Source organism: Myxocyprinus asiaticus, chromosome 29, assembly GCF_019703515.2.
Source record: "Myxocyprinus asiaticus isolate MX2 ecotype Aquarium Trade chromosome 29, UBuf_Myxa_2, whole genome shotgun sequence".
Classification (NCBI taxonomy): Eukaryota; Metazoa; Chordata; class Actinopteri; order Cypriniformes; family Catostomidae; genus Myxocyprinus; species Myxocyprinus asiaticus.
In genome coordinates, this window is record NC_059372.1 from 16,599,533 (window position 1) to 16,625,423 (window position 25,891).

At 38.4% G+C, this 25,891-nt stretch overlaps 1 protein-coding gene across 1 annotated transcript in view; it reads left to right on the top strand.

The window, feature by feature from the left end:
* Positions 1 to 25,891, top strand: part of LOC127420348 (calmodulin-binding transcription activator 1-like) — a 578,857-nt gene that overhangs the window by 310,193 nt on the left and 242,773 nt on the right. The window contains exon 5 of the mRNA XM_051662561.1: positions 25,427 to 25,562. Coding sequence (XP_051518521.1) covers positions 25,427 to 25,562 — 136 coding nt within the window. The remainder of the gene's footprint in view (positions 1 to 25,426; positions 25,563 to 25,891) is intronic.

Genomic DNA, 25,891 nt, shown 5'->3' on the forward strand with positions numbered 1-25,891 from the left:
TCCTGGAAACAGTCCATTTATACCTGTTTTTCAAAGACAGTATGTAAAAATCTATGTACACTGCACATGACATGATGCAGTACACATTCAGTTGACAGCAGTGGTGGGCCGTGCATTTTAAGTCTAGGCCTTCAGTGTGATTCATGCCATTAAGAAAACACAGTTTCACAATGAATAAGACACCCTATGCCTTTGGGCATCATACATTATGTCGCAGCTAACTAGTAATACCAAGTGACATTTTATAAACGCATCCATGCCCGAAAGCCAGAACTTGAAACGACACATAATGCTCAAGCAAGCTTAATTTTAACTGCAGCATGACTGTTTTGTGAAATGAACGTCTCCCGAACAGACATTCAAAAATCATAATTTTTCATATGAATCTACCAAGGAGGTCTATAATACCTATCTAATAATATTTGCGATTTAAATGTTGCTTGCAATAAATTTCGTTTCGTCAGTGTACACGGTTATGCTGCGTTCCATTCAAGTTAGATGTGGGATATTCATACTTGATATCTCCGACCATAAATGGATTACATTCCCCGATATTCGGAAGATGACGTTTTAAGGAAACAAAACTGCAACGCTCCCGTTAGCTTAGCAGGGGTTTGACTCTCATTAGAGATGTCTCCTAGCAACCCAACTGATAAACAATGCTGCAGCGCTAGCATTTGTGCTACAGGTGTACGAATATCAAAAGAGATTATAATGTTTTATACACCTGTTTCTGCAGGCATTTGTTAAACAAGCTTTAATATCATGTAATGTGGAAACAAACTCATTTATCGATATTAATTAATAAAGTGAATGTTTATCACTTACTTTGTATATCTCCCTGAGTGTTGACAGGTTTGTGTGACATCATGCACCTGCATCTCGGCAAAATCGGAGTTGAGAATTTCTGCACGAGCATATAAGTTGTAATTCTGACTTCAAGAAGCATTCCACTGCACTTTTCCTAGTAGGAAGTTGTAAAATCCGACTTTCTGAGTTGAATGGAACGCAGCACTACTTTTCAAAATTGATCCGACACTGAATGCTCAAGCAGCCTAATTTACATTTAGAAAACTATATGATGTTGCTATAACAATGCAAAAAGCACTTTCCAATTTGCTTGAGATGAAAATCAGCCCTCATTTCCTGTTTAATTAATCAATCACACGATTATGCAGAACATCTCAGGTTTGTAAATCTATAAGGATCTCTTTGTCAACGGCAATAACAGCAGTGATGACAGCCGACTCATCAGCAAGATCTCGCGCTCTTCGCTTTCAAATTATGTACATCACTTAAAGCGTAAATGCGTCACTCAAGGCCAGCTAGAAGGCCTTGACTGGGACATATCCTAAAGATCACATCCACCAAGAACAAATAAATCAATCTGATTGGTTGATGAATCTGACAATCTGACTTTAGTTGCCCATTCATTTGCACTGTTGAGGGATTCTGAAGAAATTCTGAAGGCTTGACGGAGTGGAGATCAGACTCACGTGCTGCTTCGGGCATGCGATTTGTGAAACAGTTGTTACACTTTGCTTGTAAGCGTCAAGGAATAAATTCTGACTGGATAAACTTTTAGTTTTTCTCTATTTGTTTGTAGATTAATTAAGAGTGGAAAGTGATTAAAAATACATAGGCAAGGGGCCTGGGTAGCTCAGTGGTAAAATACGCTGGCTACCACCCCTGGAGTTCACTAGTTCGCTAGTTTGAATCCCAGGGCGTGTTGAGTGACTCCAGCCAGGTCTCCTAAGCAACCTAATTGGCCGCAACCTAATTGGCCCGGTTGCTAGGGAGGGTAGAGTCACATGGGGTAACCTCCTCGTGGTTGCTATAATGTGGTTTGTTCTCGGTGGGGTGCATGGTGAATTGAGCGTGATTGCCGCGGTGGATGGCGTGAAGCCTCCACACGCGCTATGTCTCTGTGGCAACACGCTCAACAAGCCAGGTGATAAGATGCGCGGGTTGACTGTCTCAGACACGGAGGCAACTGAGATTCATCCTCCGCCACCCGGACTGAGGCGAATCACTACGCCACCACGAGGACTTAGAGCGCATTGGGAATTGGGCATTCTAAATTGGGAGAAAAAGGGGAAAAATCCCCCCCCCCCCAAAAAAAAAAAAAACATAGGTAAAAAGGTGATTGAGAATGAAAGGATGAAAAATATTTATTTATTTGACGTTAGACCAGCAGAGAAGGCTTTGCTGGCCCTGAGAAATTGCCACTGGTTGACAGGCACACTGTTCCTTTTTCTTTTTAAGGGCTTGTGTTCTTGTGTGTAGAAAGATCCCACTATGTTCTCATGGCTATGTCTGTGTGCGTCTATTTGTACACAAGTGTGAATTTTGAGACACCACTCACTGGGCACTGATCCCTGATCTCCAATTAAGTGTGCGGCTCTGGTGGGGTGTGCAGGGGGTCATGATTGATGGGTGAAAGGTGAGATAGACTCTTTGATTCGCTCGACCACCCAGAGAGAAATGCAACTCAACTGTAGCCTTTCCAGATGGCCTTAGACCCAATACAGAAATACACATATCTTACCATCTCACATACACACCCATCCTCTCTTTATATGTCTGAATCTAGTGATAAAACCACTAGTTTATTTTTTTCTTTCTTTCTTTCTTTCTAAGAGGGAAGTTGCACAGTTGTTTTTACCTCATCCATGCAATGTGCGATTAGAATTATTGTTTCTTTTTTTTTTTTTTTTTTTTTATCAACAACTGACTGTAAACAACAGAAAGGATATTAAAAGAGACTATTCAATGAAAATGGAGGGCGTGGATCTCATCTTTGAACACACATTACACGCAACAAGTCAAAGCAAACCTTCCAACAGACATTCAACAGGCGCAGTACGCTGGCCTGTAGCCATGCTGTAAAATGAAGAATGTTGTGAAAACAGTCCGTGGAAAAGTTTAAAGATGAAGTATGTAAATTTTTCAATATAAAAATACTTTTATATTATATATAAAGACAATTATAAGTAAGCCATTCATAGGTTAATTTTCTCGAAAACAGTAAACACTGTGTCTCTGTGGTGCTATGAAAATTCCTGTTTGTTTTGAGCGACCTGCTCAGACCCGCCTCAACAACGTTACTTAACCAATGGTGTGAGTTGGGGGTAGGCCTGTCTCTTTGTTTGATCAATGTCGGATCAATGTCGGATGAGGGGCATATTCAGAAATCTGTTTTGAAAATATTGTTTATTTTTGCAATTCCATTATGTGGCGCTAGTGTCGCTAAAATTGTATACTTTGGCTTTAAGCAAAATCAGAGTTAACATTATTAAATGCAATGCAAATGTAACTATGCATATCATGCTTCAACTTAAGCTATGGTGACACCACAATCCATGACAACTCAGGACTTACTACAGCCAAATAAGGTGCATTTTCTTAGAGTGCGCACTCATGAGACACAGTATGCAGTGAAATGATCTCAGTGCTAAGTTCTTCTTCGCCACTACACAACTCAATCACTGGCAAGTGAAATTTTAATATTGACTAGACAGTGGCTAATAGCAGACATTGTTTATTAGCATAGAGCAGAATTTGGTCGCATATGTGGGTGATTTACTCGCAATGTAAATGACTGCTTCTTTACTTCCTTTCTTTTTGTCTTTCTTTGTCATCTCACTTTTCATGCAGAATTGCATTACAGATGAATCATAAGGCTATCTGTAATCAGTAATTAGCTATCTGTATGAGTCAGGTGAGAGATCAGTGGCTCTGGTCAGAAGTGTGAAATGTACCCTAGTGATCCATAAAGCTCAGTTTGACAACTGATCTAACTGGAGGCCAAAGGACATTGTGTTCTGTCATCAGTAATGTAGAGAGTCTGGAATATGGATTTTATCTAATTGAGGCTTTCTTTTTCTACAACTACTATTGAGATCCGTCTTGTAGATGTTTCTTGTAGAAGTTCTTCAAGTTCTTCTTTTCCACAATTTTCTGAAATAAATTCAGCTCTTACCATTGAGAGTTCAGACCCAGTTCATTCTGTGTTTTGTATATAATTTCAGCCTGATTCTGCTATTTATTTATATAATTTATTTTTTAAGCTTTATACATTTTAAGAAATTTAAGAGTAGGGTTTAAGAATCCCCTACTGACGTACTTATTGTTAGAAAGTTCTCTCAAGGATGTTCTATTAAGAATGATGCCATCGTAATATTTGCACACTGAATTGCAATTGGTCTTTGGTTTTGCAGTTCTTTGCAACAAAATTTTGACTTATCTTTTCTTTCTTGTATCTATTTAACAATCTATAGCTGCCTTTACACTGCAAAGACAGTGTTAATTAGCATTCCCAGCCAACAACAAGCAAGATGCTTGCTTAGTGTCACAATATGACCAATGCGGCTCTGATGCAGAATCTCATTCACACAGAACCAAAGTCTGCAACCTAAGCTTACCTAAAACTTTAACAACGAACTTTTGCTGACTTGCAGAAAAGGAAGCTGGTATTTCCTTCAGGAAATGCAAATCTATGGCCTGTAAACAAGAGACTTTACAAGTTTCATACATTATTTTCGAGGATATTATAGAGGAGCAAAAGTGTTCAACCATCCAGACCTGTGAGTTACTGTAGAGGAATTATATGATCGTCGAACACAGGCCTCATTCCAGCTGCTCTGTCTAGCTGTTAAACGCTCATTCCCTTTCTCTGTCTCCCTTTCTTATTCTTTCTCTCAATGAGTGCGAGCACCACATTGTGCCTGTAATTACTCTGACAAAAAAAAAAAAAAAAATGGAAAATAATCTCAGAAATAATACATTTCCCATCTCTCTCATATCACTTTCTCTGGAGGATAGGCAGTCTGTACAGAGACTCACATACAGTTCCACTTCCTGTTTTCTTTTTTTTTTAATTATTATTATTTCTGGAGGAAGCATTGGTAATTGTGCTTTTGGTACTAATGTATAACACATCCTTCAAAGAAGCAGCAGAGAAAGAACATAACATCTACTAGTGTGGAATTCTGAATATATGCATTATGCACTGTACTAAGCAGTCATAATCAAATCAGAACTATGGAAATGTTGGTAAATTTTTAGCCAATTCCAGTTTTGCACTGCACTGAACTAATTTGTGGGGGGAGTGTGAATTAACATTCCCACAATACTGCTGTGCACTCAGTGACTTGTGGAGTGCATGGCTAAATGTCAAGGAAGGATGTTTAATTCCACAGCCCATGATTTCATCCAAAAACAGTCAAATTCTCTCATTCAGCTAGTCAGATTTCAGAGCTGAGACTTTAGCATAGGCAGGAGGAAAGAATGTGATATATGTGGAAAATATGTATTGAGTATTTTAAACTTGCATATACAGTATTCTACCCTGTTTTGCTGATAAGCAATGTTGAGGCCATGTTGAATGTGTGCCCCTGCCTGTTTAAGTAAGAGTCTCTGATACATGATGTATTTTGAGATTGTGTGGGTTTGTTTTTGTATGGGGATATGGTATTAATTTAATTTATTCAGGTCTTAAAAAAGGTCTTAAAAGTCTTTAATTTGATTTTAGATACACTGCAGCAACCCTGCGGCATAAAACCATCCAACTGCTTAGCTGGTAGACACACAGGCTCTCTTTTCCAGCTCATATTGTGCTGTGGCAACAAACAGAATTGGAAAAAAAAATGAATGACTGTTTCAAACAAGTTTTAAAGAAAACAGGTAGGCCCGGCACAAACTCACACCGAAATATTCATACGTTTTGTCTCAACTCTTTCATATGGAGTCCAAGTCAAGTCTAAAATCTTTTGTCACAAATCCAAGTCAAGACTCAAATCACTTTTGGTAATAGTTTTCTATACATCACAACTTTTATAAAAGCTTTATGAACCTCGTGGAACAACAGTCAATTTCATATATTTTTTTGTTTGCAAGTCTTTAACATGGAGTCCAAGTCAGGTTTCAAGTCTCAAGTTTATTTGCAACTTAAGTGCAACTCAAGTCCAAGTCTCAGACATAAGTCTGCATCTCTGCTCACGCCATTGGATGAGTCAGTGTTGTTATGTCCGTTCATGTCGGGTCACTGAAACAGTTTGTAGTTCCATTTAGTGCCTTCACCTTTAACAAGCTAGATGAGGCCTCTTTATGCAGCTCCATCAGGGAGCCCATTGCCTGTTGAGCAACTGTGTTCCTCCTCCACTGAGAGGACCTCTGGTATGTTAACTTGGAGGTAAGAGCTTCTCATTGAGTCTGTTTTAATTTAATTCTCTGTATTGGAGGGCTTTGATACCACAAAACTTGTCTGTTAAAAGTTAAAAGAAAAAAATGACAAGGTGTGCCACGAGAAGTTTCTTCTTTTCTTCTTTTTTGTCACATTTCAGAAGTCCTTCTATCTCTATTTTTTGTTCTGTCTTAGAAAATGAGATTGGTTATAGAACACTGTGTGGTGACTGAGACTGTTCTTGTCTGAAATGTAGTGATGTGTTACAGCAGAGGGCAGAAGGGAAATGAAGGTTCGGGATGCTCTCGCTCTCTCTCAAACTCTCATCTCTCTTTCTGTATTTTCTTTCTTATCCTTCTATCCAGCTTTTATCTACTCCTGCTCACAAACTCACACAGAGAAATTAGTTTGTCCTGCAAACAGTCCATTGATGCCTGTTTTTCAAAGACAGTATTCAAAAATCTATGTACACTGCACATGACATGATGCAGTACACATTCAGTTGACAGACACACTGTTCCTTTTTGTTTTTAAGGGCTTGTGTTCTTGTGTGTAGGAAGATCCCACTATGTTCTCATGGCTATGTCTGTGTGTGTCTATTTGTACACAAGTTTGAATTCTGAGACACCACTCACTGGGCACTGATCCCTGATCTACAATTAAGTGTGCGGCTCTGGTGGGGTGTGCAGGGGGTCATGATTGATGGGTGAAAGGTGAGATAGACTCTTTGATTCGCTCGACCACCCAGAGAGAAATGCAACTCAACTGTAGCCTTTCCAGATGGCCTTAGACCCAAGACAGAAATATACATATCTTACCATCTCTCACACACACCCATCCTCTCTTTATATGTCTGAATCTAGTGATAAATCCACCCCTTTCTTTCTTTCTTTCTTTCTTTCTTTCTTTTCTACCTTCCCAACCCTCTTACGGACATATTGGAGAAAGAATTGCTACTTTCTTAGATTTTTTATTCGGCAGACTTTTGACAACATGTAAACGTAATGCAACTGAAAAAGATATTAAGCAAACCTGGAAGGGGTTTCACATGTATAGTGTTCATATATACAACTTTACGTGCTATAGTATGTGAGTGTATATTTTATTTCATATTTCACTTTTCATCATTTTAAACGTTTAGCTTTTTAAAAATGTAAAAATTTCACATTCTATCAATTTATATTTCAAGAAATTGCATTTATAATAATATTACAAACTATTGTCACATTTGAAATTTCATACACATTTTTAACACAAAATATTCACTAAGTTGAAACCTGATAATGAATATAGAATATCACATATAACATTTAAGCGCTACTATATCAAAAGTAAAAAAAATAAATAAATAAATAAAAAGAAAATACGTTTATAATAATAATAATTCCTTACATATATATATATAGCGCTTTTCTAGGCACTCAAAGTGCTTTACATAGTATAGGGGGACTCTCCTCAACCACCACCAGTGTGCAGCAACCACCTGGATGATGCGACGGCAGCCATTGTGCACCAGTACGCTTACCACACACAAGCTATTGGTGGAGAGGAGAGAGTAGAGTGATACAGCCAATTAATGGATGGGAATTATTAGGAGGCCATGATTGAGAAGGGCCTATGGGGGAAATCTGGGATTTTTAATGACCACAGACAGTCAGGACCTCGGTTTAACGTCTCATCCGAAAGACGGATGGGCTTTGCGCAGATTTGTACCAAACCCCTGCATAGATGCTGCAAGATCCAATTTGTTAAATGTTTCAGTGTCTACAGTGTTTGTTGAAGTTAAATTATTTCATAATGTATGATGGCTCTTTTAAATGTTTAGATATTTACACATTTATTACACTTAATTCATTACTAAATTTTGTTACATGTTTGTTTATATACATAATTTGTATGATTTACAAGTATTGACATTGAGTTTACATTGATATGTGTAATAAGCACTACAGTGGTACTGTCTCTTTAAGAGTACCGGCAGTTCCGTAAGAATTTACGGTTCATAGAAAAATTATGTTTTGTTTTTTTACCTCATCCATGCAATGTGCAATTAGAATTATTGTTTCTTTTTTACTTTTTAATCAACATCTGACTGTAAACAACAGAAAGGATATTAAAAGAGACTATTCAATGAAAATGGAGGGCGTGGATCTCATCTTTGAACACACATTACACGCAAAAAGTCAAAGCAAACCTTCCAACAGACATTCAACAGGCGCTGTACACTGGTCTGTAGCCATGCTGTAAAACAAAGTCCATGGAAAAGTTTAAAGCTGAAGTATGTAACTTTTTCAGTGTAAAAATACTTTATTCCATCCCAGCTTAATATGCAAAGACAATTATAAGTAAGCCATTCATAGGTTCATTTTCTCGAAAACTGTAAAAACTGTCTTTGTGGTGCTATGAAAATTCCTGTTTGTTTTGAGCGACCTGCTCAGACCCGCCCCAACAATGTTAATTAACCAATGCCGTGAGTTGGGGGTGAGCCTATCTTTTTGATCAATGTCAGATGAGGGGCGTACTCAAAAATCTGTTCTGAAAATATTGTTTTATTTTTGCAATTCCATTATGTGGCGCTAGTGTCGCTGAAATTGCATACTTTAGCTTTAAGCAAAATCAGAGTTGACATTATTAAATGCAATGCAAATGTAACTATGCATATCATGGTTCAACTAAAGCTACGGTGACACCACAATCCATGACAACTCAGGACTTACTACAGCCAAATAAGGTGCATTTTCTTAGAGTGCGCACTCATGAGACACAGTATGCAGTGAAATGATCTCAGTGCTAAGTTCTTCTTCGCCACTACACAACTCAATCACTGGCAAGTGAAATTTTAATATTGACTAGACAGTGGCTAATAGCAGACATTGTTTATTAGCATAGAGCAGAATTTGGTCGCATATGTGGGTGATTTACTCGCAATGTAAATGACTGCTTCTTTACTTCCTTTCTTTTTGTCTTTCTTTGTCATCTCACTTTTCATGCAGAATTGCATTACAGATGAATCATAAGGCTATCTGTAATCAGTAATTAGCTATCTGTATGAGTCAGGTGAGAGATCAGTGGCTCTGGTCAGAAGTGTGAAATGTACACTACTCTGGGTGGGTGAGTGAAGACCATGCCCTAGTGATCCATAAAGCTCAGTTTAACAACTGATCTAACTGGAGGCCAAAGGACATTGTGTTCTGTCATCAGTAATGTAGAGAGTCTGGAATATGGATTTTATCTAATTGAGGCTTTCATTTTCTACAACTACTATTGAGATCCGTCTTGTAGATGTTTCTTGTAGAAGTTCTTTCAAGTTATTCTTCTCCACAATTTTCTGAAATAAATTCAGCTCTTACCATTGAGAGTTCAGACTCAGTTCATTATTTGTTTTGTATATAATTTCAGCCTGAAGTCTGCTATTTATTTATATAATTTATTTTTTAAGCTTCATACATTTTAAGAAATATAAGAGTAGGGTTTAAGAATCTCCTACTGACGTACTTATTGTTAGAAAGTTCTCTCAAGGATGTTCTATTAAGAATGATGCCATCATAATATTTGCACACTGAATTGCAATTGGTCTTTGGTTTTGCAGTTCTTTGCGTACTAAATTGTGACTGATCTTTTCATTCTTGTATCTATTTAACAATCTAGGTAGCTGCCTTTACACTGCAAAGATGGTATTAATTAGCATTCCCAGCCAACAAAAAGCAAGATGCTTGCTCAGTGTCACAACATGACCAATGCGGCTCTGATGCAGAATCTCATTCACACAGAACCAAAGCCTGCAACCTAAGCTTACCTAAAACTTTAACAATGATCTTTTGCTGACTTGCAGAAAAGGAAGCTGGTATTTCCTTTAGGAAATGCACATCTAAGGCCTGTAAACAAGAGACTTTATGAGTTTCATACATTATTTTTCAGGATATTAGAGAGGAGCAAAAGTGTTCAACCATCCAGACCTGTGAGTTACTGTAGAGGAATGATATGAGCGTTGAACACAGGCCTCATTCCAGCTTCTCTGTCTAGCTGTTAAACGCTCATTCCCTTTCTCTGTCTCCCTTTCTCATTTTTTCCCTCAATGAGTGTGAGCACCACATTGTGCCTGTAATTACTCTGACAAAAAATGGAAAATAATCTCAGAAATAATACATTTCCCATCTCTCTCATATCACTTTCTCTGGAGGATAGGCAGTCTGCACAGAGACACACAGACAGCTCCACTTCCTGTTTTTTTAATTTTTATTTTTATTTTTTATTATTATTCCTGGAGGAAGCATTGGTAATTGTGCTTTTGGTACTAATGTATAACACATCCTTCAAAGAAGCAGCAGAGAAAGAACATAACATCTACTAGTGTGGAATTCTGAATATATGCATTATGCACTGTACTAAGCAGTCTTACACATAATCAAATCAGAACTATGGAAAGGTTTGTAAATTTTTAGCCAGTTCCAGTTTTTTTGAGGTTTCCCCTGCCGCTGCAGTTTTAGATTTAATTGTGTGGCTATTATTAGCAGGAGCACAGAAAAAAGCTCCGGAGGGTTTAGATATTTGCGAGCTGCTACATGAAATTAGGTAGTAAGCAATCCCCGCACACTCATGTTTTATTGAGAGTACAAAGTATCCACTTCACCTCATGTCATAATAAGTAACGGCTGCAGGAAATCAGACAGTAAACAGTATGCTCAGTGCAGAAGAGAGAGGAGCAGATAGATCTCATTTACAGTAATCCCACCAGCAATTCACACTGGAAAGATCACAAAAAACATGCTGTCTTTTTGCATGCTGTCTATTAAAATGAGCAACTAACACAGGTGTTAGCAAGTATAATTTCAGAGAATAGTGTAAAAAAAAAAAAAAAATTATTTTAAATTTGAATTATTACTGTTTCATTCTGCTTTTTAAAGACTACAAATTAATTTTAAATTAATTGAAGTTTTTCTTCATGTTTATACATGTAACATTAATCTGATAGTGGGTAGAAAAGAAAGATATGTTGTCATCTTAATGCAAAGTAAATATTTTCCAGATAAAATTGTAATTCTTTCTTTTGAATTTAGTAAAATGGAAATATAAAAGCCAGTTTCTGTCACACTTTGTAAGGAAGGACCCAAAATGCAGGAGGACGTTACACTAAGTTTTATAAAAAATAAAAATAAAAAACTCACAAGGGAGATAAACAAGAACAGAAAACTGAAAACTCAAAGAAACTAAGAAACTAAAAACCAACCAAGCAAACAGGGAACTGACCAACAGGAAAGCATGCAAAATAATCCAACACCAGAACACAAGAGGAGTTTAAATAAGCAGACAAATGAAGGAGAACAGGTGAAACAGATAACAAGGTAAAAGGCAAACGAGAGGGCAGGGTATCACTCAAGACAGAAAAGCATGTGGCAATGAGGAACCAAGCAAAGCCATGTACTAACACATGACAAACACAGACAACTGACACGAGCACATGCCGCCAGGAAAACACAAGCAATGCCAATAAAGCAATGCCAATAAAGCAATGCCATGCATTCTTACACAAACACCGGACTAGACAAAACCTGAGTGCCCACTGCAAAGTAAAAAAACAATGCAATGCACTCCCAGCCACAAATAAGACATGAAATGTGTCAGAGCTCGATCACCTGATAATACAAACTACCAACAGATTGGCCAAACCCTGACACAACATAGAACAAGGCAAGACAAACAGAGACAGTACTGGACAATCTGGGAGAGGAGATGGCCACGATCCCGCCATGACATGAAAGACCAAGACCAAAGTGGCAGGACGGTGACTTTCTTTCTTTTTTTTTTTTTTTAAATCAAGCACAGTATAAATTAGTCTTTATACATAAAAATATATAACTGCATTTTTTAGCAAGGGGGTTTCATTGCAAAGGGATCATCATATTTGGGATTTCTTGGGATTAGAAAGTTTTAAAACCCCTGTTCTAGACCACGTCTAATTACCAAAACGAAACCTAAAACAAAACATTTTTTTTTTTAATGTTTCATCAGCTGGATATGTGACACTGAGCTTTTGCTACCCTGACTATGGTACACTATATGGCCAAAGGTGTACACCCCTTTTCTAATTCATGGGTTTGGCAATTTCAGATACACTTATTGCTAACAGGTGCATAAAATCAAGCATACAGTCATACAGTCTCTTTAGACAAACATTTTCAGTAGAATGGAGTGTGTTAAAGAGCTCAGTCACATTTAGTGTGGCACTGTTATATGATGCCACCAGTAAAATGGTTTACTGAGTCTGGTGTGGAAGAACTTGACTAGCCTGCTCAAGTCCCAGACCTGAACCCCACTGAACACCTTTGGGATGAATTGGTATGCCGACTACAAGTGAGGACCCATCGACCAACATCGGTGCCTGATCTCACTGCAGCTCTTGTGTCGGAATGGGGGAAAATCCCCACAGCATGTTCCAACATCTAGTGGAAAGTTTTCCCAGAATAGTGAAAGCTGTTGTAGTAGTAAAGAGAGGACCAACTCCCTGTTAATGGCCATGGTTTTGAAATTAAATGTTTAACAAGCACAAACTGTGTGGGTGTGCTGTTCAGGTGTCCACATACTTTTGACCATGTAGTGTATGCACACTGATATTGTTCAGTGAATTTTGGAAAAAGGACACAAAATGTTTTTTCTAATAAGTTTGATTATAAAAACATTCATGCACCATCTGCGTAATATTAGCATAAAAGTGCAGCATGTTACAAATACATGCATACACACACCCTCGTACCCACGTCTTGCTTTAATGCTGGTCCTCTGAGATCTAGAAAATGGTCTAAGAGCATTTTGCAAAACAGTCGAGAGAAATGAATTTGGCTCCCAGTGAGAGGTGCTGGACAGGGTGAGAGAGGCAAGTTTGAAGAATGAGGCCAATGTAGCACCCACCGCACAGACACAGCCTCCCGAGCCACATCGACCAATGCTTTGATGCCAGCCTATTCGGTGATTTATTCATGCATGCCTGCGTGCTCTTCAAAAGCTTTAATTAAAGCTGGCTACAGCAGTGTCATTCCTCAGCAGATAGAGAACAGCCCAGCAGACGTGCTCAGTAACACTCTGAACCGCTGAATGGAGATCAGACAGACAGTAGAAACAGTGATGTCATAACTACATCTATCTGTTGCAGTCTCTCTCTGTCTGCATCTGTCCCTCTCTCAGGTCTGAATATCTGCTGTCCCATCAGTGACAGTTGTTAGGCTGAACTCTCCATCTGCGTAGCTGTTTCAGCATAGATAAAAGCACACAGGCCCCTCCCCTCCGACATCTCTTTTCCTATCTCATAGGTCTCGGAGGGACAGACACTGCGCAAATCACCATAATTTATATTGTTTTTAAATTGTCTCTGCTTTTTCTCATCGTGATAACCGTGCATAGAACATCTGTTTTAAGCTGGATGGGATGGGCATCAGTTCTCAGGCAATCAGATATGGAGAGAAAGAGAGAGAGAGAGAGAGAGAGGGAGAATGCTTAAACTCACCTGCCAGAGAGGTCAGACTCAGCCTTTTACTGTGTAACATTGTTCTTGTCGCTCAACTGGTACAGCATGGCACTGGCAACACCAAGTTCATGGGATCAATTCTCAGTGAACACACACATACTACTTAAATGTATACTTTGAAAGCACTGCAATTCACTTTGGATAAAAACATCTGTCAAATTCATATATGTATTGGAACATTCCCTTATCAGCATTCATTTGTGTTTAAATAAATGCGGCCAAAGAAACAGCATACTTTAATGAACAAACCTGCACAGTTGAGAATGTATACATGTATGTGTGTTGCACATGTATGTGTCGTATAAGGTTGAGCACAAAAGAGGCAGATTCAGAGAGTGAAACATCAAGAGACAGTAAGGGAGATGAATGTGAGCGCTAAATTTCAGTCTCAGGGTTGTGGGAGATTTACATTTAAAATAGTTTTATGCATACTGTACATCATTTCCTGATGGTTCTGTTGGCTCATCTGAACATCATCAAACTCGCATTGTGCTCTGATTGGCTCTTGTAAAGTGCTCCTCTCACTCACATACAGGCCACCAGCAAAAGATCTTAAAAATACAATGCTGCAGCTCTCTTCAGATGTTTTCGTAATTAACATGGCTTCAAATCGTCATTTTTGTATGTAGTTTTTCTGTTGCTAAACTGCTTTGTTAAGTCACGGGTATGTGTTGACATCAAGGTTTTGTGTGTTGCCCACGATTGTCTATATGTACGTGTATGGGTCATGGGGGTGCTTTCCACAGATATTAAAATTAATTTAGATATTATAGAAATTGTTTGTCATTCTTATCTCGTTTACTTGATATCAGTGTCTATGTTTTATTTAGTTATTTTGATATGGTAGCCTGTACGGCTCTAGAAATTACTGAAATAATTTGGCAAAGTGATATAGAACCGTAACGAGGTCAAGACCTGGAACTACTTCATAGCCGTGCGTTTCCTTATAAATAATTACACACCTTGGAATGTCCGCCAACCAATCAGAATCAAGCATTCAACAGCCCCCTGGTATAGTATATATACAGTGTTTTTTTAAACATTTCAGTATCCAGGAGTTAGATTACAAGTTAATGATGGCCGCATATTTTCACCTAGCAGTAAATAGACAATCGAGAACAGAAATCAGGGTCACCTAACGAGTTAATCATAGCATCAGTAGGCTGCTTAAACACTTTTTGCTAGGATTATTATCGTGTAAAATTGACAAAACATAGATACTGTCATTATTACTTATATATACATATATATAAACAGCATATTAAAGATAGTTAACTTACTGTGCTAAAGTCACCAAATAAGAATTTGTTCGCAAAGATGACCCTCAAACGATTGTGCTCCAAAAACATTCTATATACATTTGACCCCAGAAAGTTGTATAATTTGCACACTGTAGCAGTCTGCCTGGGCATAAAATTGAATCCTGAACCCATAAACAAGACTCTATCCAATGTGTAGATTGAAGCCGAAATCGCTCTCTTTTTTTATTTCATCTTCAGACCCAGAGAAACAGATTCTCACAAGCTATGAAGTGAATGTGAAGGAATGTGTGTGTAAAAAGAGTTAGGCTAAAAATTAATACATTAAATATTTATAACATTGTTTTATACCCATAGTACTTCAATCAAAGTCCTAATGGGCTCAGGTCAGGTAGCAGACCGCTATAACCAGCCCCTTAACCATGCATGACAACTGTGTGTGTGTGGGCGGATTTGGGTGGTTTACAAGGGAATTTTTTTTAGGTTACAAACTGGTAATTACAAGGGTATTATGCTATAAATGTGGTTTATGAGGACATTTCTAGTGTCCCCACTATTCAAAACACTTAAAAATCATACTAAACGATGTTTTTTTTTTTTTTTATGTAAAAATGCAGAAAGCTTTTTGTGAGGTTTAGGGGTAGAATCTTTAGTTCGTACAGTATGAAAATTATTATGTCTATGGAAAGTCCTCATAAGGATAGCCGCAACAACATGTGTGTGTAGATGTGATACATCACTCAACCTGCGGCCATGACATGGGGGTATGATATGCTGAATGTTGATTCAGTAGAGATTGACAGGCTGCTATCTGTGTGTGGTGTTCATTGGTTCTGGATAGTGTGTGTGTGGTTTATTTTATATTTGGTGTGTGTTTGTTCTGTTTTTTTTAAATTCACACTTATCACTTAATTCTCACTTAGACTTGCATTCGAATACGCCTGTTCTTGTAGTACACATTATATGTCTGCATGAATGACTCCATGTATGTGTGTATCTGTGTTCATGTTTGTATACGTGTTGGCTGGTTGGTTGTAGCCGGCCGTTAGAAGCGGTGTCTGAAAACCTGATGGGTAATTGATAACAGCACATGCTCACTCCTTCCTGTGGAGCTTGGCTTCAGCCTGCTTACCTCCCTGATCTTCAAAACTCTCTCTCTCTCTCTCTCTCTCTCTCTCTCTCTCTCTCTCTCTCTCTCTCTCTCTCTCTCTCTCTCTCTCACACACACACACACACACACACACACACACACACACACACACATATAATGTCTGTTTGAAAACTAAGAGAGCTGCTTTACTGTCTCCTGCCTAGAATATTCCCTTTCCCACTGCACACACTAAAGCCCATTTTACAATAGGTACATTTACTACTATTTTTCATTGTTTTCACACATGAGGATCTATAGTTCCTCTTAGCCATTTAAAGGGACTCTTTGATGCATACTCTGGGGTACGTACTTTTTGGGAAAAGAGGGACTGTGGGAGGTGCTGCAACCTGATTGATCAAACACGTTTGACACAAAGCTTTTATAACTGTGAAGAGTCAACAGCCGCCATGAGTAAACAAACTTGTAGCTATGAGCCTGCTACTCATAGGATTGCAATTCCCTTAACAGAAATACCATAAAATCAACAAAATATACAAAGAGTCTTTGAAATATTATGTGTTTGTGAGGGGTAAGCAGAGCTGCTGCGTGACTTCAATGGGAGATGCGGTTTGAGTTTTCATCTCATCTGTACTGTGTGACTATACTGAAAATAAAGTAATATCGCGAGTGCGCAATTTGAAATCTATTATAAACTTAACATTATGAAACCTAATTTACGTGATAAAAGTGTTGTGTGCATGGTTAAATTGTATCAAGACATCTTTGGGTGAGTAGTTCAATACAGTATTTTATGTGGGGTCATAAAAGCCTTTATTGTAAAAGACTGTGTTGATAAATAGGTTTATAGTGCATTTTCAACATGTTTTCTGCTGAGTTCAGCATGTGCTTCTTGGTTTAAATAAAGTAATATCTTTTTTAAGTCGCTTTGGATAAAAGCGTCTGCCAAATGAATAAATGTAAATGTAAATAGGCTGAGCACCTCATCGCTCCTCTCACTGCAACTTCATGGACTAGTTTCACAAACTAGTCGACTACAAATAACTAACTAACTGCTAGAACTCCTGTGTGAACTTGATGGGAACTGACTTCATACACCCACTACAAATCACCTTGGGACCATTTGGGTAGAATTAATTACAAAATGGTTTAGAAGAGTGAAGTTTACTTTTGAGAAAAGGCCTAGACTGATTAGTTTGCAGATTCTACTTAGTTTGATATTGTGTTATCTAATGCAATGAAATTCAAAAAAAAAAAAAAAAAAAAAAAAAAAAAAAAATATATATATATATATATATATATATATATATATATATATATATATATATATATATATATATATATATATATATAAATGTGTGTGTGTTTGTGTCTGTGTGTGTGTGTGTGTGTGTGTGTGTGTGTGTGTGGCTTAAGTGTCCAAAATAATTATACTGTATATAATAATAATATTAATTATTATTATTATTATTATTATTTATTTATTTTATTTTATTTTTTGTGGCCACTGCAAAGTCAAGATTCAAAGGAGTCTGGATATCATGGCCAACCTTCCTTCATCCTGCGAAGGATTTTTATTTTATTTTTATTTTTTTGTTAGTTGTTAGTGGGCTTTTTATTGTATATTTTAAATAGAAAAGGGTAGTTTTTGCACCTTTTATTAATCTGAATTCTCTTTGATAAATTTTTCTCACATTAATTCAGAACATAATAGAATGTGTTGTTTGATGTTTTAGTGCAGATCTCAAACTGTGCTAGGGAATTTAGGGACTTTTATTGATACAATAGTGGAGACAGTAAAGGAAAGTATAAGAAGAAAATGAACTAGAAAGCAAACCGGATTTAGAAACATTGACGTGGATGAAGATGTTTATTGGCTACTGATGCCATTATAGAAATATAATTTTACTGAGGGGATTACTGAGAAAAACCTTGTGTCCCAATCCGGACCCTATCCGCCCTAAACAGTACCCGAGATAAGAATTAAGGTGTCCCAAACCATAGTATGTGGAAATGAGTGTCCCAAAGTTGCCCGGATGGTCTACTATTTCCGGTAATTTTTTTGTAGTGTGGATCCATGAACACTCTTTCGGCTTATATTGCCCACAATCCCTTGCTTAAAGGAAGAGGAGTTTAACCGTTCGCATCATAACTTTAAAACTGTCATACTTGAAAAAGTATAAACATGGCAGTGAGACCAACGGCGCATCATCTCTTCATTATGTTTTTACAACATAAAACAACATTAAACATAATGTAAGTTTGGTTAAACACTGTGAAGAAAAACTACTTTGTTCTTGCTTTAGGACAAAGACGCTGATCGGCTCATTAAATTGTTAGCGAACAAGCAGCTTCATTTACATTGATCAGAAAAGGTATGAATGATTAATAATCCTCATTTTGATATCATGCATTCTTTTATATTCATCTACTGTATTTGTACTGCTAATTTTAGATGCTCTTATATGGTGGATGTTGGATGTTTCGTAAGAGCTTTTTTTTTTAAAATAATCTCGAAGGAAAAGTGTCAGCACCATATCGATTAAAAACAGGGATATTTCAAACAGAATATGAACCAAATAAACACAATTGTCTGTTCTCATTTTATTTTTGTCATTTATTGTATCACTGAAATATAGTGAAGGTCAGATTTTTTTCAAGAGACTGTTGTAATGATGTAAACCGTATGTAACTCTGCCAAAGGAAAAATAAAAACAATAAATAAAGCAATCCAGCACTTTAAATATACAGTAACTCTCATTAGTGTTACAGTATATTTAATCTACAACACATTTTAAACATCACACATTGAATAGAGATAACATTAGGAAAAGAGACAAGTTTGATTTGCATTAACTACACATTATTACATGCATCATTATATAAAAAAATCAGCTCTTCTCCACACGAAACACCCTGCAACAGATCTTCAGCGATGCACTGTTTCTTCTCCAATAAGGTAGAAATCATTGTAGGGTATCGCAAATGAAATGCAATGAAGAATGATAAATGGGTGATATTAAAAATGAAACGAGGTATGTGCAGGTCATGATAACTGTAACAGGATGATTGACAGGTCGGAGTATGGTGACAGGATACACGTAACAATGCGACAGAAGGGTCGTTTGTTTCAAGGTGTGATTTAATGACATGATAGTATGTCCCAATACTTGCACATTTTTTGATACACACTAAAAAGTAGTCACTTTTCCATTACAAAAACAGTTCACACTTTAAAGACATAGCATAAGTAGACTAACTGGGATGCAGCAAAAGTGAGTTGTGTCCAACCGGTCATGTGATCGCAACATGGCTTCCACCCTTTGGGAATGACTCAACCTTATGTAGAATTAAACAGATTTTTCTTATCCAATGATATGATTGGAGATCTTATGTGAGTGTTCCCCATTTTAAACATTTGTCAAAAGTACTGTTCATTTCTTTAATCACCACGTCGTTTTGAAATCTGAAACACAACCATACAGCAGTTATTTTATTGCTAGCCTCTTTCTCAACTGCCTAGGCCTCTGCTCGGCCAGTCATTTTGAATGATGATTAAACTAAATATGTGGATGCTATTAGCTTTGGTAAATGAAGGTTCTCTTGAGAATCTGGATGAGCCTGTGTGCAGACTGAAGGCCAAAGCTGATTATCCTCTCGGCCAACCTGGTGAGACTGAATCACAGTGAGTTGTTCTGAATAAAGGCGAGCTACATTTCCATATTAATCTGTCACGTTTAGGCCTCTGAGACACATGGCCTCCTGTCATGTTGCCTTGATAACAGAGAAGTTGGCATTTCACTGCAGCATATAAATATGTATAATTCTGATAAGTATAATTGAATGGCTTATGTACACAGAGGGTGAGAAAGAAATCTTACAGGCCATACTCACGGTCTCTCTTGCACCCCAGAATATGACCATGAATGGCAGAGGAATGCCTCTGTACTCTCTATCAACTGGCTAAAATTGAAAAGTGGTGCATTAGTTTTTAAGTGGAAAAAAGGAACAGCAAGTAACTTGTGCACTGCACTGATAAGTAAGGTGTTGAGACCTTTGACCTACGAGCCTTACCCCTATTCCACAAGCTTTCCAGGCAATGGGATGACCCTCAACTCTATGAATTGTCTGCCTTATTCATTCTTATTATTTTTTTCCTAAGACAAGGAATCATTTTAAGATGTTTTGTGTGTGTGTGTGTGTGTGTGTGTGTGTGTGTGTGTGTGTGTGTGTGTGTGTGTGTGAAATGTGATGTGGTTGAAATCTGATTAGGTTATTGTAACTCTTAATGTCTACAGAGAGTTTCCTCCAGCGTCTTCTTTTCCACTTTGTTGTCATTGTGTCTCAGGCTCAATCCCACAGCAGGCACAAGAGCTAGCAGATTAATGACTTAAACAGTGTCGACATGGTCCCAGACTCACAGAGAGAGAATGAATGTGTTGCAGCAGGAAGTCTTTCAGAATGACATTCAGACAGAAGAGACCAGCGAGTTGAATGGAGGTAGCATCAGGGAATGAGTGCTCCTAAAAGATGACATGATATAATGGGAAACAAAGAGATAGGAGATGGGATTAGAAGCAGAATTAATTAGCGTTAAGGTCAACAGATGACAAATTGTGGTTTAAAAAAAAAGGGGGAGTGAAAGAGAGATGGACAAACATACACTATATTGCCAAAAGTATTCGCTCACCCATCCAAATAATTGAATTCAGGTGTTCCAATCACTTCCATGGCCACAGGTGTATAAAATGAAGCACCTAGGCATGCAGACTGCTTCTACAAACATTTGTGAAAGAATGGGCTGCTCTCAGGAGCTCAGTGAATTCCAGCGTGGTACTGTGATAGGATGCCACCTGTGCAACAAGTCCAGTCGTGAAATTTCCTCGCTACTAAATATTCCACAGTCAACTGTCAGTGGTATTATAACAAAGTGGAATCGATTGGGAATGACAGCAACTCAGCCACGAAGTGGTAGGCCACGTAAAATGACAGAGCGGGGTCAGCGGATGCTGAGGCGCATAGTGCGCAGAGGTCGCCAACTTTCTGCAGAGTCAATCGCTACAGACCTCCAAAGTTCACGTGGCCTTCAGATTAGCTCAAGAACAGTGCGTAGAGAGCTTCATGGAATGGGTTTCCATGGCCGAGCAGCTGCATCCAAGCCATACATCACCAAGTGCAATGCAAAGCGTCGGATGCAGTGGTGTACAGCACGCTGCCACTGGACTCTAGAGCAGTGGAGACGCGTTCTCTGGAGTGACGAATCACGCTTCTCCATCTGGCAATCTGATGGACGAGTCTGGGTTTGGCAGTTGCCAGGAGAACGGTACTTGTCTGACTGCATTGTGCCAACTGTGAAGTTTGGTGTAGGAGGGATTATGGTGTGGGGTTGTTTTTCAGGAGCTGGGCTTGGCCCCTTAGTTCCAGTGAAAGGAACTATGAATGCTTCAGCATACCAAGAGATTTTGGACAATTCCATGCTCCCAACTTTGTGGGAACAGTTTGGGGATGGCCCCTTCCTGTTCCAACATGACTGCACACCAGTGCACAAAGCAAGGTCCATAAAGACATGGATGAGCGAGTTTGGTGTGGAAGAACTTGACTGGCCTGCACAGAGTCCTGACCTCAACCCGTTAGAGCACCTTTGGGATGAATTTGAGCGAAGACTGTGAGCCAGGCCTTCTCGTCCAACATCAGTGTCTGACCTCACAAATGCGCTTCTGGAAGAATGGTCAAAAATTCCCATAAACACACTCCTAAACCTTGTGGAAAGCCTTCCCAGAATAGTTGAAGCTGTTATAGCTGCAAAGGGTGGGCCGACGTCATATTAAACCCTATGGATTAAGAATGGGATGTCACTTAAGTTCATATGCGTCTAAAGGCAGGTGAGCGAATACTTTTGGCAATATAGTGTATGTAACAACTACCCCTGGCACTTGACAAATTGGTAGAGGGAAAAGGAGAGAGGATTGTGCATGACACTTTTTGACTGGCATCTCTAATTAAAAAGTGCTGTCAGGGGCCACAGTGCAGGGAGAGAGGGGGCCCCATCAGCCCCAGAGACTCGTCCCCGGAAATGATTGATGAGCAATTGCAAGATAAACAAGACTCCCCATGAGCTGAGCTGCAAACTGATGTATGCAGTATTATAAATATATCTGAGCCAGAAAGAAATGATAAAATAAACAAAAAAGTGCAGGCAGACAATAACTTGCAGTTTCCAGAGATATAATGACACAGAAAAATTTAGTATGCGATTTTATCACACTAAAATAATTTTATCATCCAAACTGTTTACGTCTTTTGGCTATTCATTTGAAGCAGTGGGTATTTTCATGTTAACAAATTGTCTCCTTTCACTTCCATTGTAAATGCCTTACTGTAACTGTGATTTTAGTGTTTTTTTGTTGTTGTTTTTTTTCTTGTTTTTTAAGAAAAGGAGGGGCAAGTCGAAAAAAATGTTTGTGGTAATCAACATTATCCTACAAATACTGTCATAAATCCATTTTATAATAAATTTTCATACTTTTCCCCCATATATTACATGAATATAAACTTAGAAAATATAAATTTTTGTATGAAATATCCCTTCAAAATCCTCTGGAGGCAGCTCTCTAGGTTTTGGAACAGAGCTTGTTGTTTGTGTATGTGTGTGTGACTTTGTGAGAGAAAGATAGAAGAAGAGAAAGAGGTGAAGTATAATATGTTTGCTGCCATGGGTGATGGCTGGCTAACAGACGTTAACAACAGCTGGTTTCATGGCTGAGACTTTGCTGAATCGTCTCAACTCCCACACTACCTAACTCTCACACAACAAAACTACAGCCTCCTGGGACCCAACCAGACTCTGCCAACCATAGATGCACCTTAATGTGTGTGCTGTTGCTTTTTACTGAGTGTGCATGCCCCATAGGCTCTGTATGTGAGCAATTGTTCAACTGGGAAACTGTGCACATGCGCTTGTGTGTGAGTTTGTGTACTTATGATACCTTCCACCCTAAAATTATTGGGTGTTTGGAACATTTGTATGGTCATAAATAGTGGCAAGTTGGGAGCTCTTCACAAACTTACACAGTATCATTATCAACCAGAGGGCAATGGAATGGTAAAGTGAGGATGAATTATGAATGAAATGTTGAGGATATTTTTTCACCTTTTTTTCAATAGGATGTACTCCACTACTTATTTGCGTGTGCAAGGGTAGTGCTGAGGCTCTTGTTGGACTAAATGAAATTTATATCAGTCAGAATCAGCGTTTCAGAGCCTTTTTTTTTTTTTCTTGAAAACAAAGCCAAGTGTTTAATAAGTAATTGTGCCTGCTAAAGCAAGCATCACTATTGCTATTTCCCATACGTAGTGTTAGGGATTTGAATAAATCAATAGCCCTAAGTATTTAAATTTGCAGTGTTTGTGCTACATGAGACCTCAAGATCTGTTGATTTTTGAAGAGATGTGTGCAAGTACTTTTGTGAATGATCAGACTTATGGTTTTTGCCAATGGGATGATAAAACGAGCAAAAGAATCCCATAGGCTTGCATTGAAAAAGGGACCTGAGCCATATCTAGGAACCAGAATATCATAAAGACTTGGACTGGGGTGGTCTCTTTTGGCTTGGGCCAGTAAGCAACCTCCCATAACACCCTACCAACTGCATAGCAATGTACTAACAAGAACTCAGAACACTTTTACAACTGCATAGCAATGTACTAACAAGAACTCAGAACACTTTTACAACTGCATAGCAATGCCCTACAGTATCTACAGAAAAGTTCAGTGTTGCTGGTCACCAGAAAATGTTGATGTGTTTTGGATGCTGTTGCAGTGACATGCACAGACCTCAGCAGGGGCAGGGCGAAAGGACATGTACAGAGTGTGAAGAGAAATCTGCCTTCCATAGTATATGAGGGGGGGTTGTGCTGTAGTAAAGACACCTCCCCTTAAAAGGGCACCTTTACATTTGTGAAGGGCACCTTTAGATTTGTGAATGAAAGCGGCAGGGGCTTGCACCCCTGTAGCCCCCATTCTGTGCACGTCCGTGTGCTGGTATCTTCTATAGGCTTCTTAGCTAGCTTAACCAGCAATATTTCTTTGGTCAACCAGCTTCACCAGAAAAGCCATGCTTCTACAGCTAGGCATTGATTGTTCACCAGCTTGACTAGGGATGGGAATTGTAAGGATTTAATGATTCTGATTTCTCTTAACAATGCTGGTTCCTTAATGGTCCCATTAACAATTTTTAAGTACTTCAGAGGTATTTAGAAAGAAATGCAATACAAAATGCAATTCTTAATGGATTAACCTCCCTCAGCAGCCTGTTACTAATGATGAGATTATTTCAGATTTTAACTGAAAATATTCTTGCTTTTGTGGTTTTACACAACATTTTTAATTAAGATATTTTATCATTCATTTATTTTTTATGTAAAATACCGCTAATTACAATACTCCCACAAATTCTGAATGTGTATATTTAACTACACATTGTTATATCAACAACCATTACCAATTATTGGTTTATTTCAAGTCAGACTTGATGAAATTAATGACTTGTGGTTCAGTAAGTTTTTGATTCACTAAAAAGAATGGCCTGCTTAAAGTCATTTATTAAGTAGGAAGGAAGGCTGGGTCAGTATTCAGTACCTGAAGTGAAGTTCTCAGAGTCTCCCGGTACGATGTAATGTATTTATTTAATGTAAGTCAGTGATTTGATGCGGTCCGCCAATCACTTTTATCTGACCTTCCAAATGATTTTGATAAAATCGCGGTAAACATCCGAACAATCATTTGGAAGGTCATATACAAGTGAAAGTTCAAAATCATTTGCACGTGTCGATTTAACAACACGTGTGTAGTCACGGCCCGGCCCCGCCCTCCTTCTCGTCACAGACCGTTAATGGAACCAAAGTCATAAATAATTCTGTTCATATGAAACCGTTTCTGAAAAAGAACCAGTTCTAGTTTCCAAACCCTGATCTTGACCAGCACCAAACTAGCATAAACCAGTTTGGACCAGCAATCTGGTCTTTTCAGAAGGGCTGGTAACAACCTAGCATATCATGACTGCAAGTTTTGCAGAGGCAAGCACCACTCACATTTCTTTTGAAAATGTAAAAGTCTAGTTTATGCTTAAGGTTGCTTTTTCAACTCTGTATGACCACATACAACTTGGATGAACATAAAGTCACTGGTGCGTCACTGCTTCTCTCACTGCCTCCAGTCAGCCTGCTTTGTACTTCTACAGAATGAGTCCCAAAGCAATAAACATTTCTTTTTTTCCCCTATCCCTAACCCATCCCAACCCCATCTCCTCTCTTCCATCCTCCCACCCTCTTTCCTTTCCCCTCACGCCTGGATCTAGGCCACAGAATGGGTCAATGATCCTGTACAATAGGAAGAAGGTGAAGTACAGAAAGGACGGCTACTGCTGGAAAAAAAGAAAAGATGGGAAGACCACGCGGGAGGATCACATGAAGCTCAAAGTACAGGGAGTGGAGGTGAGAACATGCGTTTGCATCGTAGCACTTACAAACACACTGATTCGCTTTGAATTTTTTTTTTAATGGGCCCAATTAAAGAGGTAGTGGAAAATTCTGTCATCATTTACTCACCCTCATGATGTTCCAAATTTGTATGACTTTATGTATGTAACATGAAAGGCAGAATGTTAGGGGCTATTACTGAGTTCTGGCAAAAAAAATCTCCTTTTGTGGTCCACAGAAGAAAGGAAGTCATACGGGGTTGGAACACATGAGAAAAATCCCCTCACTTAGACTTGAATGCTGTATTTTTACACCAGCCTTTTTTGTGTCACACATGAACAGCG